Raw genomic sequence first — 18323 nt, forward strand, 5'->3', positions numbered from 1 at the left:
CACCTGACATGATGAATATAATGATCAGCTGACATGATGAATATAATGATCACCTGACATGATGAATATAATGATCACCTGACATGATGAATATAAGGATCACCTGACATGATGAATATAAGGGTCACCTGACATGATGAATATAATGATCAGCTGACATGATGAATATAATGGTCACCTGACATGATGAATATAATGATCAGCTGACATGATGAATATAAGGGTCACCTGACATGATGAATATAATGATCACCTGACATGATGAATATAAGGGTCACCTGACATGATGAATATAATGATCACCTGACATGATGAATATAATGATCACCTGACATGATGAATATAATGGTCACCTGACATGATGAATCAATGTTTTTATTGCTACAGGGCGCGTTATAAACAAACACACATTAAAAAAGGAGGAACCACAGGCTGTTGAAATATTAGAAGTGAGTTTTATTAATCACAAATACAATGGTTTCAAGAATTGTCAGAACTTTAAAAAACAAAAAAGTCCTAGAAGGACATTCTAGGCGGATTTTGGTTCAGAAAAATCACCTCAAAGACCACGTGAACCTGAAACTGGATCACAAAAGCCGTCCCCACTGTCAAACAGAGCAGATCATTGATGCTACAGTATACCGTAGGTCAACAGAGACCATTGGCGATGATCAGGGAGTGAAAGCACTCTTCAGTTGAAAGGCATTTTAGCCGTTAGCTTGAAACGCAAACCGTTTCAATCGCAAAGGTTGTTCAAACTCTCCTAGAATTCATTTTCAAAATGACCTGCTTTTTTTTTCAATTTTTTTCCGACAACAATTTCCAACACTAAAAAATACATTTCAATTCATTATATCCTCACGTTTGGAATCGCAGCACAAAATACAACCGTGGTCGTGTGTTAAACGACAGCCTGAGCCGGATAGTTTCAAGTTCAAGTTTGTTTATTATTTGTCACAATAAAATACATGTACTACTTTACGGTGAAATGCTTGGTTCTGTAGGATGAGTACAGATCACCTTATAGGACTCAAACGGTTCTGCGTTTACAAGCTGAGAGACGCTTCGGGCTCCACCTCCTGACGGCCACTATATACCAGTCTGACTGGAACGTTGCCATCCTTGAGTCGGAGGGCGTTGGTGTGTCTGGCAGTCGTTATTTGGCTTAGCTCCCCCCCCCCCCCCCCCCCCACCCTCCCTACCTCTCCCTCAGCATAGTACACATACTGGAGTCTATATCTCACGCTGTTTATTTATGATTACATTGCAGGTTTCACTGGTAGCCTACAGATGTAAATATAATCTCTATCGCCTCTGCGTGGCGTTACCCGGAATACTTGTATTTATTAGGCCTGTCTTTGGGGTATGTGGATGCTTGGCTACTGCACATGGTTTCATTTCTGTCAGTCCTTTTAGTCTGTCAAAAAGCTTGGCGTAGCCTATAATGTCATCTTTTACCTACGGTACTAGTGCTAAGTGTCTTTACCCAAAACAATTCCCACTATATTTAGGCACTAATATGCTTCTATTTCTACTTCAATAAAATAAAACATTTGTACGTTTTTAAGCCTTCAAATTAATCAATGGAAAAAACAAGAAAAAAGGAAAAACATATTTACAAAATAGCAGATATGTAATGGGGAGAAATGTTACAATACTCTTGGCTGTACACTTTATGATGTCATCATTCCTCTCAAACGCCATTCTCTTTTTATGAATGGACATTATGCAGTCATAAATCTGGTGTTGACCAATCACAAACCCCCTCCGTTCTCGATCCTCCAATCACAACCGAGGGGCGGGGCGTGAGACGGGTCAATGGTATACTGGTGTGTGAAATGGCATGGTGGCAGAAACAAACAAACTATCTTATCTGCAGAAGGCACTTAAGAGGAATGATATTTGTATAGATGTTACAAATAAAAAAATAAACTTAAATACCTATGAAGTGGGGGGGGGGGGGGGGGGGGTACTTTATCTGTCTCTCCATGTAACATCATTTTAACATCTAGAGTGTGTTATTTATGATTTACCATCATGGAAAATCAGTTTTGGTTCGTATGATAATTCCACGTGATAGAATGTGTAACTTCCTATGTGCAAACATTGGGCAGATCTTCTCTACCACGACCGATCTCTACAGTCCTACTAATGGAGAGTTCATATTGCCTTAAATAGGAAGTCTTTTTTTTATTTATACATTTTTCACCACTTTACATACTCTTGAGAGAAAGAGAAAAAAATAACTATATACAATCAGTACAAGTGTTAACCTAGAAACCCTGTATCATTATAATGTAATATTGAAAAAAAAAGAAAGAAAAAACTGGACAGTATATTCAATATATACAAGATTAACAGCAAGCAGAGAAGGACACTTTAAATCAAGAAAAACACAGCGCTGATTGTGTCTAATGTTTCACAGCATGTAACTGGCACCCTTTGAAGCCCGGCTAAGACTATCTACAAATTTATTTGGAACTTTCCCAGTTCCAACTCTAAACTGGGAAACCGGCCAGCAGTGAAATAAAGTATGTAAGACCGCTTATCAAGAACCAAATCTCGATATGCTAAAAGATGTCATTTATAATATGTGAAACTCCTTCTTTTTCTTAATTTTTGTAAAGGTGTAAATCATTATATACAGCTTAATGCTAAGTGGTTAAACTGTTAAATATTCTATTTTTTTTTTTTTTTTTTTTTCTTTTTTTACCCACAACCAAATAAAAAACACGTTAGTATTTTACAAATATTTAAAAAAGTAAACCTTTATCTATAGGCATTTCAAAATATATTCCATCAAAAATAGTCTGACAAATTTCAACAGTAGAAAAAAAAAAGTTATATAAACGACAAAAAGTTTTCGAAGCAAAAATGTTTTACAGTAGAAACAGACTGACCTCAGAGCTGAACAGACCTGTTGCTTTCGTTCTGACAGTAGAAACATCTCATGACAGACTGACCTCAGAGCTGGACAGACCGGTTGCTTTCCTTCTGACAGAACACTAATGTAAATATTCAGTTTTTTCTTTCCCCCTTCAATTAGTGTCAAACCTTTTGGAAAAATCATGCATTTAACTGTAAAGTAAGAACTCAATAATTTAGCAAAAATAAGTCAGTCGGTGGTGATAAGGTCAACAAATGAACAGCAGTACCTCTCCGTGTTCGTCTATCTAACAGTGGTAAATACTTCAATATAGTAGACTGTCTGCTTTGTGAAGGTGTGTTGAATAGTTTAGTTTAAAGTCACGCCGAGAGCTCAAGGCACCAACTGAGCACAGCTCCCTCACTGGTGAACTCACGTCGTGACTTCAGCTCCAAAATGCCATCGTGCCGTTTGACTCCGGAGCACATGTTTCCTCAGATCGCCTCCTCTTCAGATGACGAATGAAGATTTGTGTCGGAAGTCACCCTGAAGGAAAGGAGAGAAGTCAATATAAGAAAACCATTGCTATTCTACAGCTATTGGCTAATACTTATTTTACAATTCAATGTCATATCCAACATCTTATATCCAATATATACTGTACATATACATATACATATACATACAGTACCAGTCAAAGGACACTCTTCATTCAGTTCAATGAGAAGGTGTGTCCAAACCATTGACTGGTACTATATGTATATGTTTATGTGTATGTATGTATGTATGTATGTATGTATGTATGTATGTATGTATGTATGTATGTATGTATGTATGTATGTATGTATGTATGTATGTATGTATGTATGTATGTATGTATGTATGTATGTATGTATGTATGTATGTATGTATGTATGTATGTATGTTTTTTGTTGTACTATACTTGTGCTGTATAATGGCAATACATTTGTATCTAATCTAATCTAATATCCAATGACATTTTAGCCAAGTTGGTATTAGTTTGGTACTTGTGTGTGAAAGTAAATGTGTACTTTGCCATGCTTTCAGCTTGTATTCAGTTTGTAGATTAAGCACAGACAACACAACACGCGCAATCTATGTGTCGTTCCCCAGGGAAACTACAGTACATTAGAACCTCAACAGTCGTTCCCCAGGGAAACTACAGTACATTAGAACATCAACAGTCGTTTCCCAGGGAAACTACAGTACATTAGAATATCAACAGTCGTTCCCCAGGGAAACTACAGTACATTAGAACCTCAACAGTCGTTCCCCAGGGAAACTACAGTACATTAGAACCTCAACAGTCATTCCCCAGGGAAACTACAGTACATTAGAACCTCAACAGTCGTTCCCCAGGGAAACTACAGTACATTAGAATATCAACAGTCGTTCCCCAGGGAAACTACAGTACAAACTGTAGTTTCTATTATTTGCGATGGATGCTTATCTTTTATTTTTACTTGGGAGGGGGGTAAACAAGACATCTAATACTGCAGATACAATGTTCCCACCATGCCTGGTGTCTGTCAGGTGTATTAATGACACAAACTCATGACCTTTATATCACATTATATACACCAGTAGGTTTTTTTTTTAAACTGCGGCCTCCCAGCAGGGGGCGCATGTGGGTCACAGCCAGGATGACAGGCAAGGAAAGAAAAGAGCTGACAGTCGCATAGTGAAAAGCAATTTGTGACCAGAATATACCGTACGAGTAATACTCACGGCTCGACTTATGCTACTAAGGGGCCACCCGGAGCGAGAAAGTGCTCTGTCCCCCACGCTCTGTCCCCCACATATCCCCAAATGTGGGACCCTCAAAATCTGGGGCCCCTGACGCGTCAGGGCCCTGGGGCATTTACCCAGTATGCCCAGTCAGTAATCCAGGCATGGTATTACTATACTATTTTCAATAACAATCTTTAGCTATTTTGAATTTCTTTCCCCCCTCACACCTAATCCCATGACCCACCTGGACCCGTCCTGAGGACCAACGGTATGAAAACCAATATACACCCGATATACACATGTTGTCTTACTGACCTCATCCTCCGTCCTGACGTAGTCCACTCCGTCTCCTTTAGCGGGGACTTTATAACTAAGAGACACAACACACAGGATAGAGGTTATTTGCATGCTCAAGTCATCTCATGTTGGTAACGTATATATATATATATATATATCTATTAGTGCTGTCAATAGATTAAAATAATATGTAAGTAACAAATTGTAAAGCGCTTTGGATAAAAGCGCTATATAAAAAAGCAGCCATTTACCATTTAAAAAAACGAACTAATTAATCTCACAATTTTCTGTAATTAATCTAGATTAATCTAGATTAAAAATAGCATTTTTCTACTTAAAACCGAAGTTTGTAACAGATATTTACTTGAGTAAATTCATGGAATTAATGTAAAATCAACACAAAGAAAGAATATTTAGATTCAAAGACTATTTTAATAGCTTTCTTTGAATACAGTTTCTCTCCTGTGAAATACAAATGTTCAACAAAACCATCAACATTGACTCAGCTAGACTTCTTTCTTATATCCGCGGCGCTAAAATTGAAGATTTTTCACTCCATAGATTAATCTAGATTAATTTATTTTAATGCTTTAAATAATTTAAATTAATCTCCAAAGTATAAGGGATATATATATATATATATATATATATATATATATATATATATATAACTGTATATATCCCTTACCTAGTCTTACTAGTGTATCGCTGGCAACTACCATAGTGTTTTTATACATGTATAACTGTACATAATAGTACTATAACACTATACATCTGATTAGCATTATTACTCAGTAGTACTCATTTATATTATACTCCAGTTGAATCACCTATTGCTGTTGCACTTTACTGTCACACTTGCACTCTGGTTAGATGCCAACTTATTTCCGTTGTTACTGTGCTGTGTGACGAAAATACATTTGAATCTAATCTAATCGAATCTAATTGAATCTAATATAATCAAAGAACATGAATGTAACACTTCTTTCGACCAGAGGGTTATTTGGAGAGACGTCTTACTTGTTTCCCGTCTCCTTCTCACTGGCGAAGAAGCCTCGCTTGTACGCGCAGCAGATCCCCGCTGCTATGCACGCGAGCACCACGACCACCACCAGCACGCCCAGAATGATGCCCAGGAAGTTAATGTCATCTGTGGAGAAACAACAACAAGGGCCCCGTTGACATTCAGATGGTTTTTCACTGGGATTTGAAGGACTTGATATGGAAAATAGTTCTGCAACACAGAGTTTGTTTGACCGGCCGGCCAAAATCCAAAGAAAAAGTGAGGAGATCCGCCTCTGTGTCTCCCCCTCCTTCTCGTGACATGTGTGTGTGTGTGTGTGTGTGTGTGTGTGTGTGTGTGTGTGTGTGTGTGTGTGTGTGTGTGTGTGTGTGTGTGTGTGTGTGTGTGTGTGTGTGTGTGTGTGTGTGTGTGTGTGTGTGTGTGTGTGTGTGTGTGTGTGTGTGAGAGAGAGAGAGAGAGAGAGAGAGAGAGAGAGAGAGAGAGAGAGAGAGAGAGAGAGAGAGAGATAAAGTGGGGGGTTCTGGCCTGTGTGTGTCTTATCGTTACTTAACCTGTATCTGGCCCCATGGATAATCCTAGGCCAGTCATTATTCAGTCACTTGTGGCATTTCGTGTCAAATTAGTTGAGATAAGGCTATGTGTTCCGGAGCTGTTTAAATGTGTCTTGGGGCAAATGAGGATATTACAGCGTGTGTGTGTGAGTTTTAAGGAGTAGAAGTGCACTGATAAGAATCTGTGAGTGGCCATCAGGCTAGCTTGCACTAGGATGTCCAAGAGAGAGAGAATTTAAGGGAGCGGGGGAAGGAGTGGGATTTGTTTGTCAGGGAGTGAGAGGAGAATGTCTCTGCTATTAATTTACGTGATATACGTGTCATATTTCAACAATTCCCACGATCATGAAAGCAAGATAATCAAGATAAAACTATTAGTAGTTTGCAGTGGGTTGTGGCAGTGAGTGCACTACAACATAGTTGGTGATATTTGTTTTTATTTATTATTCTTGTATATTATTATTATTTGTTTTATTTATGTATATAGTTTTCCTCTTATTTATTTATTTGCATTTATTTCTTCAATAAATAGCAGTTAGCTGTAGGGAACACAAAGTAGTTAGCTGGAGCCTGGAGGGAACAGTCTGCCAACACGGCTCAGGGAGTATCAAAGATACATTTCATTTAAATCAAACTTAAAATCATGGTTGAGAGATGGTCAAGTGTGCGACCATTTTAACTGAGGGGTTGTGATGTATTTTAGTGTATTGTAACCTACTGATTCTTACTGTGTTTTAATTATTGTACTATGTCTTAATTATTGTAGTGCTCATGTCACCTGCCCCAGAGACTACAGTTGAAAATTAGCCAACCTGGCTAAACTGGCATATTTACAGTAACATTTTCCTTAATAGGCACTGTCTCTGTATTTTAAACCAATAAATACAAATACAAACACTTACAGACTTCCATGTCTTGGGGCCCACACTCTGAAAACCCTGCATCGTTCTTCGCTCTGCAGAAATACTCCCCACCATCTTCCTTCCTGACCGCACCAAACTTCTGCATCGGAGAAAACACAAACATATATTATTATTACAACAATCATTTAATTTCAAACCATTAATTTTTTGATCCACTTTTTCTCCCCATTTTCAATTTTTCTCCCATCCCAATTTCGTATTTCCATTTCTTCCCTCCCCTGTCTTGAACGTTGCCAGACTATGCCTCCCACTGGTCGGCTGTAGTGAGGATAGAAGCCTTGCATCACGTGTCCCCTCCGGTACACGAGGAGGCAGCCTGTCGCATCTTTTCACCGCAGCAGCTCGAACTCTCAGTGGCGAGGAGTAACGCGTGGAAGGCTCACGCTGCCCCCGATACTTCCTGTTTCCGCCGCACCAGCGTCACCCAACCGACCTGTAGGAGTCGCTGTCCACAACGTCCAATCCCCACCCACCGGCTTTCCCACCCTCTAACACTGCCAATTGTGTTAGTATGACGGCCGGCCAAGCCGGTAGCAACGCCGAGAGCTGGGCCCTGTTTCTTGTACCTGGATAACTGAGTTAGCCGGATAACTTTAACTGGATAACTGAGTTAGCCGGACTTTCCGGTTCCATGTACGTGGATTTTCCAAATCACCATGACAACAGATCCAAAAGTTTGAGCCTGGTCGAAAGCAGAGTTCAAGTTCAACTTAGCCGGATCACGCAGAGCCACGCCCCCGCAAAGAAAGTGACAGGTCGTTTCCTGAAACTATTCCCACAGTCTACGATCTGCATTATACCATCCTGAATTACGTTTTTGTGCTCCATTCTTCCAGAGGGGGCTTTTGAAATGTAAAATAGACCCAAAATGCTGATACTAAATTCACTTTGTCCTAAATAATGCACGTTATATATACCGTGGCGCTCGCTCGTGCGATGTACACATTATGTGGTTATTTTAATTGTAACTGGGATTAAGATGTCTGATGAGATGCGCTGTTTGACGGATTTGAGAAATTGAATGAGCCGTTGACGTCACATTAATGAATGAGGATAAAGAGATAAACTTCATTCATAACAAAGGATATTCTAAACACGGGTCTCTCGTTCATTAATGTATAAACAATGAATTTATCCCATCTGGCACAGTGGTCCAGCGGTAGTGCTCAAGCCTGCCAACCCAGCGACCGGGGTTCAAAACCCAGTCTTTCCAATATGATTTTTTTGAATATAATATTAATGATTATACGCCAAAGTAGCCTGGTTTTAAGTTAAAATATTATAAATCTACATGCATTGAGGATGTCATTCTTTATATAGCTCTCAACGTGCACCAAATTGAATTATTCCTATATTGCAAAAAGAAGGAGACGACTAGGGTCTTGAACCCCGGTCGTCTGTGTGAAAGTCAAAAGAACAACCCGTTAGACCACATTGGAGATAAGTTAAAGATTGACTATACATCAATCAATGGGTAAGATAGCCGTATCGTAATTCTGTATAACAGTTAACTAATTATTTTCGCTAGCAAGATCTCATTTGATTATTCAATCCAGCAGGCAAGTTTAAAGAAATATAATCTGATTGATTGAGGTAATGAGGGATTTAAAATTAGCCTATAGATAACGCATTTAACTTGTCGGCGAGGCGATTGAGCCGTACTGCAATATGTTAATAAAGTTTTAAATCAATTAATCAATCAATGCCGCTAGAGAATCAGGATTTCTGCGATCGACACCTGCTGTCTTCTCAGCTGAGGCGGGCGCGCGCACTGATCCTGAGAATCAAGTCTGGCTTGAGTTAACGAGACTGAATCCACCTTCTTGGAACAGGAAAATCCCGGCTTCAAACATCGGGTTAACTGAAGCTGGATAATGACATCTTGATCGACTTAGTTGAACCACGTACAAGAAACAGGGCCCTGGGCTCGATACCAGCATCTCTTGCGTTAGTGGCGAGTGCCTTGCCCACTGCGCCACTCAGCCGCCTAATTTCAAACCTTTATTTAAACTCGAAAGGCAACTGAGGTTTCCCTCATTTACGTCACGTGTACATACAGAAATAAGAAGAAATCTACATATAAGATCACACAATAGGCTATATAAAATCACATGTAAAATCATAACAATAAGACAACAACAAGATGAGGCAAGGATAACAAATCAATTAAAACACGTACAACAAAGGTTGGAGATCAAGGTTTTAAACTCTGCGACAGAGGGGAGAATCGCAAGCTTTACGGACTCTTGGGAGTCCATTCCATGAGCTAGAGGGGCATCGGGAAATGCAGAATCTGCTGGTCAGACTCCCCAAGGCCAGGGTGAGGGGTTGAGAGGGGTGAGAGTTGAGAGAGAGGGGTGAGAGAGAAGAGGAGTGGTCCTTGTGCCCAGAGTGGGTCTGTCTGAGAGCTGGGAGTGAGACACAAGTCAGGAATGTGCAAACGAGGACAGCCAGATTCCCCTCGTGGCACAGCCCCCTCACACCATCAACTGTCTCCCTAAAATATCTGCCCCTACCCCTGCCCCGCCCTTGTCCCCATAACATGCCCTTGTCCAAACACACACACACACGCACACACACGCACACACACACGCACACAGCACACAGGTACTGACCAGTGTCCCTGACTCTGAGTTGAGCGTGTACGTGGAGTTGAAGAACTTGGGGCTGGTCTTGGGGTCCTCGGGGATCTCCTCCTTGTTGCGGAACCACTGGTACTGAGACTTGGGGAAGCCCTCGTCCTCCGCGCAGCGCAGCTCCGCCGCTTTGCCGACCGGCACCGACTTCGGCACGTGACACTTTGGCACCACCGGCCTGACTGAGGGGGGGGGGGGGGAGGGGTGAGGAGAGGTGAGGTGAGGAGGGGGGAGGGGGGGATAAAAGCACACAGTGTTGCACTTTAGTCATTCTGCCGAATCCTCACAGGGGGGTTAATATGGAGAAAGCCTTTTCGTGTTTTAGGAAGCGTCGGCGTCAGGAATTATTCTTTTCTCTCTGGACACCGTCGTCTCTGTTGCCCCTGCGATGCTGAGGAGACGCCCCCGGTTAGCGGACGACTGACACAGAAACGACGTGGGATCGACGCTGAAACGTCAATGTAAATGACATCGAATCGACGTTAACGACTCTTAATAATAAACACTGTTAGGACTGTCTGCCTCTTAATAATAAACACTGTTAGGACTATCTGACTCTTGATAATAAACACTGTTAGGACTGTCTGCCTCTTAATAATAAACACTGTTAGGACTATCTGACTCTTGATAATAAACACTGTTAGGACTATCTGACTCTTAATAATAAACACTGTTAGGACTGTCTGACTCTTAATAATAAACACTGTTAGGACTATCTGACTCTTAATAATAAACACTGTTAGGACTGTCTGACTCTTAATAATAAACACTGTTAGGACTGTCTGACTCTTAATAATAAACACTGTTAGGACTATCTGACTCTTAATAATAAACACTGTTAGGACTATCTGACTCTTAATAATAAACACTGTTAGGACTGTCTGACTCTTAATAATAAACACTGTTAGGACTGTCTGACTCTTAATAATAAACACTGTTAGGACTGTCTGCCTCTTAATAATAAACACTGTTAGGACTATCTGACTCTTGATAATAAACACTGTTAGGACTGTCTGACTCTTAATAATAAACACTGTTAGGACTATCTGACTCTTGATAATAAACACTGTTAGGACTGTCTGCCTCTTAATAATAAACACTGTTAGGACTATCTGACTCTTAATAATAAACACTGTTAGGACTATCTGACTCTTAATAATAAACATGTTCTATTACCTACAGTATGTACCTATCCTACCTGTACCCCCCCCCCCCGCATGCTGCTATGACACTTGAATGTAATTCAAGGGGATTAATAAAGGACCACTTGACTTGACGTTGAAATTTAGGCGAGATTTAGTCGTCAACATTGACGCGACAACCCTTTCGCTGCCACACACGACAGAAGGTTAACCCTTTACTATCGCACTACCGACGGTTACGGTTATTACCCCGTCGGTAGTGTGATAGTAAAGGGTTAACCTGCTGCCATGTGTGGCAGTGAAAGGGTTAACCGTCTGTGTATCGTCGCAGTGAAAGGGTTAACCGTTTGGTAGTGCGGCGGCGAAAGGGTTAATTAAACGATCGATTCAAAATGGGACGAACATTCTGATGTAATTGAATCAATGAACTCATTGATTCCCATGTGTCACTTTGCTATCTGGGATTGGAGGAGGGAGGGGGGGGGGGGGACGACCCTGTGCCAGAGAACCCTGCCACCCAAAACACGCAGCGCTTTCTTTCTTTAGCCACTTGCGAACGATGCGGAGCAGATGCAGTTTCAGAGGGTGTTCCTCATATAGCTCGGGACATATGCCACGCCCTCCCAGCTGGGCAGGTCTGGTCACTAACGCATCCTCTCCTGCTACGTCGTCGTCGTGCCAAATAGCTGGCCTGACTCAGCCACGCGGTCTCAGCTTACAGCGGAGGAAAGTGTGGGATGCTCCCATGTTGTTGCTGGGTTTATTCCATTTAGCAGGGAGCAGTACAGCACAGCACAGTACAGTACAGTATAGTACAGCACAGTACAGCACAGAACAGTACAGTATAGTATAGTATAGTACAGCACAGTACAGTACAGCACAGTCCAGTACAGTATAGTATAGTACAGTACAGTACAGCACAGAACAGTACAGTATAGTATAGTATAGTACAGCACAGTACAGCACAGAACAGTACAGTATAGTATAGTACAGTACAGCACAGTACAGTACAGTATAGTACAGAACAGTACAGTATAGTACAGTATAGTACAGTACAGTATAGTATAGTACAGTACAGTACAGTACAGTATAGTACAGACCAGTACAGTATAGTACAGTATAGTACAGTATAGTATAGTACAGTGCAGTACAGTACAGTACAGTATAGTACAGCACAGTACAGTACAGCACAGTACAGCACAGTACAGTATAGTACAGAACAGTACAGTATAGTACAGTACAGCACAGCACAGTATAGTACAGTACAGTACAGCACAGTACAGCACAGCACAGTATAGTACAGTACAGTATAGTACAGCACAGTATAGTACAGCACAGTACAGCACAGCACAGTATAGTACAGAACAGTACAGTATAGTACAGTATAGTACAGCACAGCACAGTATAGTACAGTACAGTACAGCACAGCACAGCACAGTATAGTACAGTACAGTATAGTATAGTATAGTACAGTACAGCACAGTACAGTACAGCACAGTACAGTACAGCACAGTACAGCACAGCACAGTATAGTACAGTACAGTACAGCACAGTACAGCACAGTACAGCACAGCACAGTATAGTACAGTACAGTATAGTATAGTACAGTACAGCACAGTACAGCACAGTATAGTACAGCACAGTACAGTACAGTATAGTACAGCACAGTACAGTACAGTATAGTACAGAACAGCACATTACAGTAGGTTGATGGTGGGTTTGCTTTTTTATTTATTTATATATATCTTTTTTTACTTGTGTGAATTCTTTTTTTAGGCATCATTCCAAAGACACAAGACAGCGCTTCATGAGTCTCGGCCTCACATTCCAATAGGAAAGCAACATCAAAAATTCATAAGTCATTTACTTAAAAAAGAGAGATCTGTTCCGTTCCAAAATGAGAATAAGGACATTTTCTTTCATGTTTCTCAAATTGAAGAAATACTATAGCTGTGAGGATATATTGGTATTAACTCTGAGCGAGCCGTGAGATATTTACATTCTCTCAGATGAGTATCTCTTTTAGCTCTCTTTTAAATATCCGTACGGATGAGAACACGAGATTGAAGTGAGATCTCAAAGAAAACTTCAGTGTGACCTCCGTTTTTATGTCTTCTAGGGTTTGAGATCACATGAGACAATACTGAGAGCTCAATGGCTTCTCAGTTGACTCTTAATGGTCTCAAACTAGTATCTGCGTCTGTCCTTAGGAGCCTTTATGAGCAATAACTCAGATATCACTCATTTATCACACTAAAATGTAATGAGAAACTAAATTAGAAATAAAAATAAACCAATAAGTGAAAAACTAATTTCCTATGGGATGTGATAAGGCCTAATAAGAGACTAGTTAGTCAATAATGTTGCCATTTATTTATTAAAATCAATGAATAATGAATTATGTCAAATATTTTTAGATGTGAAGCTTCAAGCACCTCATGACTTTAGACCCACAATGTCACTCACTCAGTTAGCCACTCTGCCCCTAGTGGCGGTTCACAGGCATGGCACGTGTTCAGAGAATCTGCCCTCATGCTTCTTATCAGGTGTCGACAAGTTACATTTAAGACTTTTTATTTTATTTTGTAATTTTTTTATTCTATTTATTTTTGGGCTTTTTCTGTATTTTTTCGCCCATCCCAATTTAGGCGTTATGCCAATCATTGCGCACATTGCCCCACTGTCGGCCTGGGGAGGGTGTAGAACTACCACATGCCTCCTCCGATACAGCCAGCCGCTTCTATTCACCTGACAGTTTCACTGGGGGAACGTAACGCATGCAGAGGTTCACGCTATTTCCCCCAGATCCGCTCCCTGCTGAACAGGCGCCCCGACCAACCAATAGGAAGTTTACAACGACCAGGACACATACAAGAGTCATATATATTTATATACCTCTCACGACGAGGCTGATCAAGATCTCGTCGAAGGTCTTCTGGTCCTTGGGGGCCGTGACCTCGCACCGGTAATCCGCCGTGTCCGACCTGGTGGCGTTGTTGATCACTAGCGTGGCCGGTTCCCTGATCCTGGCTCTGTGCTCTAAATCACCTGCAGGGGACGGAGCGTGAAAGACAGTCGAAAAAAAGAACGTCATTGACACAATACAGATACAGCAGCCCCCCCCCCCCCCCTGGGGACAGGATGTCTGTTAGAATGTCATCTAACTATAAAGGAAGGAATGTCTGTGGCGTGCGCGTCTGTCTGTGGCATTTGCGTATCTCGAGGACCACTCATCCGGTCGACTTCACACTTGGCGGGTTTATTGCTGAGGACCTAAGGGAGTGCAGTGTTGATTCAGGGGGTGCGATTCAGCCAGATGGTGGCGCTATGACAATGAACCTCTTGTGACAGAATGTAACTACATTTTCAGAAAATGTCTGTGAAATATGACGCATCTGCACAGAACTTGAAATGACAGAATAACAAATTGTGTTAAAATTGACGTTTATGAAAGGTTTGGATGAACAAATACTCATGTCCATGTCAAATGTATCAGAGTTATGTGGAAGCCATCTTAGGGAACCAGGGAAGATCCTTATCTATCCATGCATGTCCTGTGGGTGTCTGTGTCTATGAGATCTGTTTCTATGTTCAGCCCAGTGAGGTCTGTGTCTATGAGATCTGTTTCTATGTTCAGCGCAGTGAGGTCTGTGTCTATGAGATCTGTTTCTATGTTCAGCCCAGTGAGAATACTGTACCTGAGATCTTCCTGTCAAAGTAGACGTAACTGGGATCTCCATTCTGGATCTTCTTCCATTCGATCCTGGGGTTGTTTGTGGAGATGGACTCTATCAGACAGGACAACTCAATCGCTGCGGGAGAAGGAGGAGGGCGTGAGATAACCATGACAACAACAACAAGCGTCCATGGCTACCAGCTTTACATTAGTTTTGTGTCTAACTAAGCAGAGCTGTGGGTGTGTCCAGTATGAAGAACATACAGTATAGAAATATTATTATGCTGAGAAAGAACTCAACATCAATGATAAGTAGGAAACAGGGCTATATAGTATCTACAGATATGTAAAAAGGATTATATGCAGGTATGTACAGACCAGAGGTGGATAGATACAGTGTATATATACGGTATATACAGCATTATTGTACATGCTATCATACAGTTATATGGGTTATGTGCAGGTGTATTAGTACTGTAGGTATATAGAAGGACTATATGCAGGTATATTATTGAGACAGATATGTATATGTGGTCAATATAAATGTATATATATACGGTAGGGCTGGGCGATATGACGATATTATATAAATATCGGGTACAGTTCATTAACGATACACTTTTTAAACGTATCGTGGATATCGTGATGTTTTGCCCAAGAGGCTTGTGTTGCGTCAATCTGGTCCACACGTTGACACTTTTGAACAGCGCCGCCCCACACACACACTACTGCATCAAAAGTTACTACTTATGATAACAAAGGCATTCGTTTTGTGGCATTGACGTTATATAGTTACACTTTCAATAACATCAGCGTATTTACATAGCAACGACCGAGGTCGACCTAGATATAGCAAGCATTAGCCGTTCATATCTCAGCCCGTGCTGACTCCGTTGTGCCCATTCTGCGGTCTGTTAATAACGTTTTCAATCAGACAGATGTATGGAAAGGCTTTTATTATAACATCCGTTGCAGTAAAATCATTATGCCTCCAGTCGTTTAGTCATTCTGCAGAGCTAAAAGCTAAACGTCGGCCGCGGCGAGCTACCGCTGCCATTGTTGTTTTCATTGAGCTCTCCAATGGCGGAAGTAAAAAATGAATATGCGCTTGCCGATTGGTGCTAAGAACAGCAGGGCGGGTGCAAGCGATGTGACGTAATTGGCAGACGCGACTGTCAATCAAAATGATTCTGTTTGCCGACTGAATGAATATAAACGTTATTAACAGATTGCAGCATAGGTACAATACAGTACAGCTCAATACAACAACAGTCAACAGTGGACTGGAGGATGCAGACCAGAGAAAGACTTTCGTCTTGTTTACATCAGGGTCCCCCATTTTCAATTCATCATATTTCATATCTAAATCATATAATATCTCATTGCTAAATATATGCAATATATAATCTAATAATCCAATAATCTAAATCTAATATATAATATAAAAATGCTAAATGCATGGGTATTTTATTTTGTCTTTAATGTTAGCTTGCAAACTCAAATACTGTCTTGGTAAGCCTCATAATGAATTGTTTGGGGAAAAAAAGAAAAACATCGTGATGCGTATCGTGTATCGCCGAAAGGTCAGAAAATATCGTGATATCATATTTAGGCCATATCGCCCAGCCCTAATATACGGTGTATATACAGCACTATTGTACATGCTATCATACAGGGTTATATGGATAGATTATAGTATGATGTGGGTAGTTATGATTATTATGATTACTACAACAACAACAACAACAACAACAATAACAACAACACATGCAATTGGTCAAAGTATCCGATCTTATCTCATCATGAATCAAAACAAAATCATTCTGAGACAAACATAAGTCTAGAAGATACTTCTTCCAATAACAAATGTGTTTGTAAAAAATAAAGATCATAATTGTGGGCCCTGCCATTGTAAACAACAACAACAACAACAACAACAACAACAACAACAACAACACCAACACCAACAACAACAGTAGGTTTTCAGGTAGTGTTCTAGCTTCAAACACTAGTTCCAGTTTTTCTCTGAGGATAGTTTGTTTATTCAAATAAGCTATCGCTGCTGGCGGGACAAAACCTCATAACTCCAAAAACCCAACTTTTCAGCAGATGAAAAAAACGAACACAGATTTGAGGGTGAATAGAGTTAGGAGGTTTAGACAGATGATCGGTTTAATGCTTTCCCATTGTTTAAACTTTGTAAAACCCACACACACATATGGAGGATGATCTACGGAGTTGATTTATATATAAAAAAAAATGGAGTTATGAGGTTTTGTCCCGCCAGCAGCGCTATGCAATATAAAAATATACAATTCTCTCTCTGAACTCCATAGTGCATCTTTAATTGTTGGTGACTGAAGAGAGTGATTTAGGCCCCTTGGACGGGGCATTCCGCCATGTAGGAGTGCTGCGTGCCAGACTGTGTTACAGTGAGATGATCTCAGGACGCATTCCGGGCTCACAGGGAGGTCAAAGGTCGTCGAAGAGATGCTAAAATTGGTATCGTGATTTAGGATTAAAGAACGGATCTGAAGTGGATGGATTGATCCTCATTGAAGTGTCACAATGTCAAAGTCCTACTAGAAACATCTGTGATCGTTACATTAGTATTTACATGCTTGTTTCTCCTCTGGTGTCTATAGTTGTCTGCTACTTGTAGACATCAGGACGGGTCAGGGTATTAAGTGGCCAATACTTTAGTTTATCTTATCACATCACAGAAACCAAAAAGAAAAGTGAAATACCGTGGACTTATTTTGATAGATTTTGCGCTTTACTTTTTGAGTGAAGGCTTGATTTATGGTGGTTGTGAACTCGGTGGCACACATGGTATTTGTGGCGATGGACATCAATGGCGTGCTGTGAATGCGCTCATGGTCTCTGTGTGGCATCTGTGGCTTCTGTGGGGTGAACATCCTGCTTCCTAGGTGTTCTGCCCCTCCATCGATCATGTGATGTCTGTGGTATCTGTGGAGGCTAGCGTGTGGAGGCTAGCATGTGGAGGATAGCGTGTGGAGGCTAGCGTGTGGAGGCTATAGCGTGTGGAGGCTAGCACGTGGAAGCTAGCGTGTGGAGGATAGCGTGTGGAGGCTAGCGTGTGGAGGCTAGCATGTGGAAGCTAGCGTGTGGAGGCTAGCGTGTGGAAGCTAGTGTGTGGAAGCTAGTGTGTGGAAGCTAGCGCATGGAAGCTAGCGTATTGAGGCTAGCGTGAGGAGGCTAGCGTGTGGAAGCTATGTGGAAGCTAGCGCATGGAAGCTAGCGCATGGAGGCTAGCGTATTGAGGTTAGCGCGTGGAGGCTAGCGTATTGAGGCTAGCGTGAGGAGGCTAGCATGTGGAAGCTAGCGTATGGAGGCTAGCATGAGGAGGCTAGCGTGTGGAAGCTAGCGTGTGGAGGCCCTTATGAATCCCCTTGGGGGAAAAGCTAGGTGTCATAGCAGCATGGAGGAGGGGAG

General features: G+C 41.2%; 1 protein-coding gene across 1 annotated transcript in view; it reads right to left on the reverse strand.

Annotated features, from left to right (window-relative positions):
- Positions 1-435: 435 nt before the first annotated feature.
- jam3b (junctional adhesion molecule 3b) overlaps positions 436-18323 on the reverse strand; it is an 88321-nt gene continuing 70433 nt past the window's right edge. The window contains exons 3-9 of the mRNA XM_084320036.1: positions 14890-15003; positions 14087-14239; positions 10029-10231; positions 7393-7492; positions 5936-6065; positions 4934-4988; positions 436-3412 (exon numbers count right to left, since the gene is read on the reverse strand). Of these exons, the coding sequence (XP_084176162.1) occupies positions 3377-3412; positions 4934-4988; positions 5936-6065; positions 7393-7492; positions 10029-10231; positions 14087-14239; positions 14890-15003 (791 nt within the window). The 3' untranslated portion in view covers positions 436-3376. The remainder of the gene's footprint in view (positions 3413-4933; positions 4989-5935; positions 6066-7392; positions 7493-10028; positions 10232-14086; positions 14240-14889; positions 15004-18323) is intronic.

The sequence above is a fragment of the Notolepis coatsorum genome (genome assembly GCF_963971535.1).
Source record: "Notolepis coatsorum genome assembly, chromosome: 8".
Taxonomy (NCBI): Eukaryota; Metazoa; Chordata; class Actinopteri; order Aulopiformes; family Paralepididae; genus Notolepis; species Notolepis coatsorum.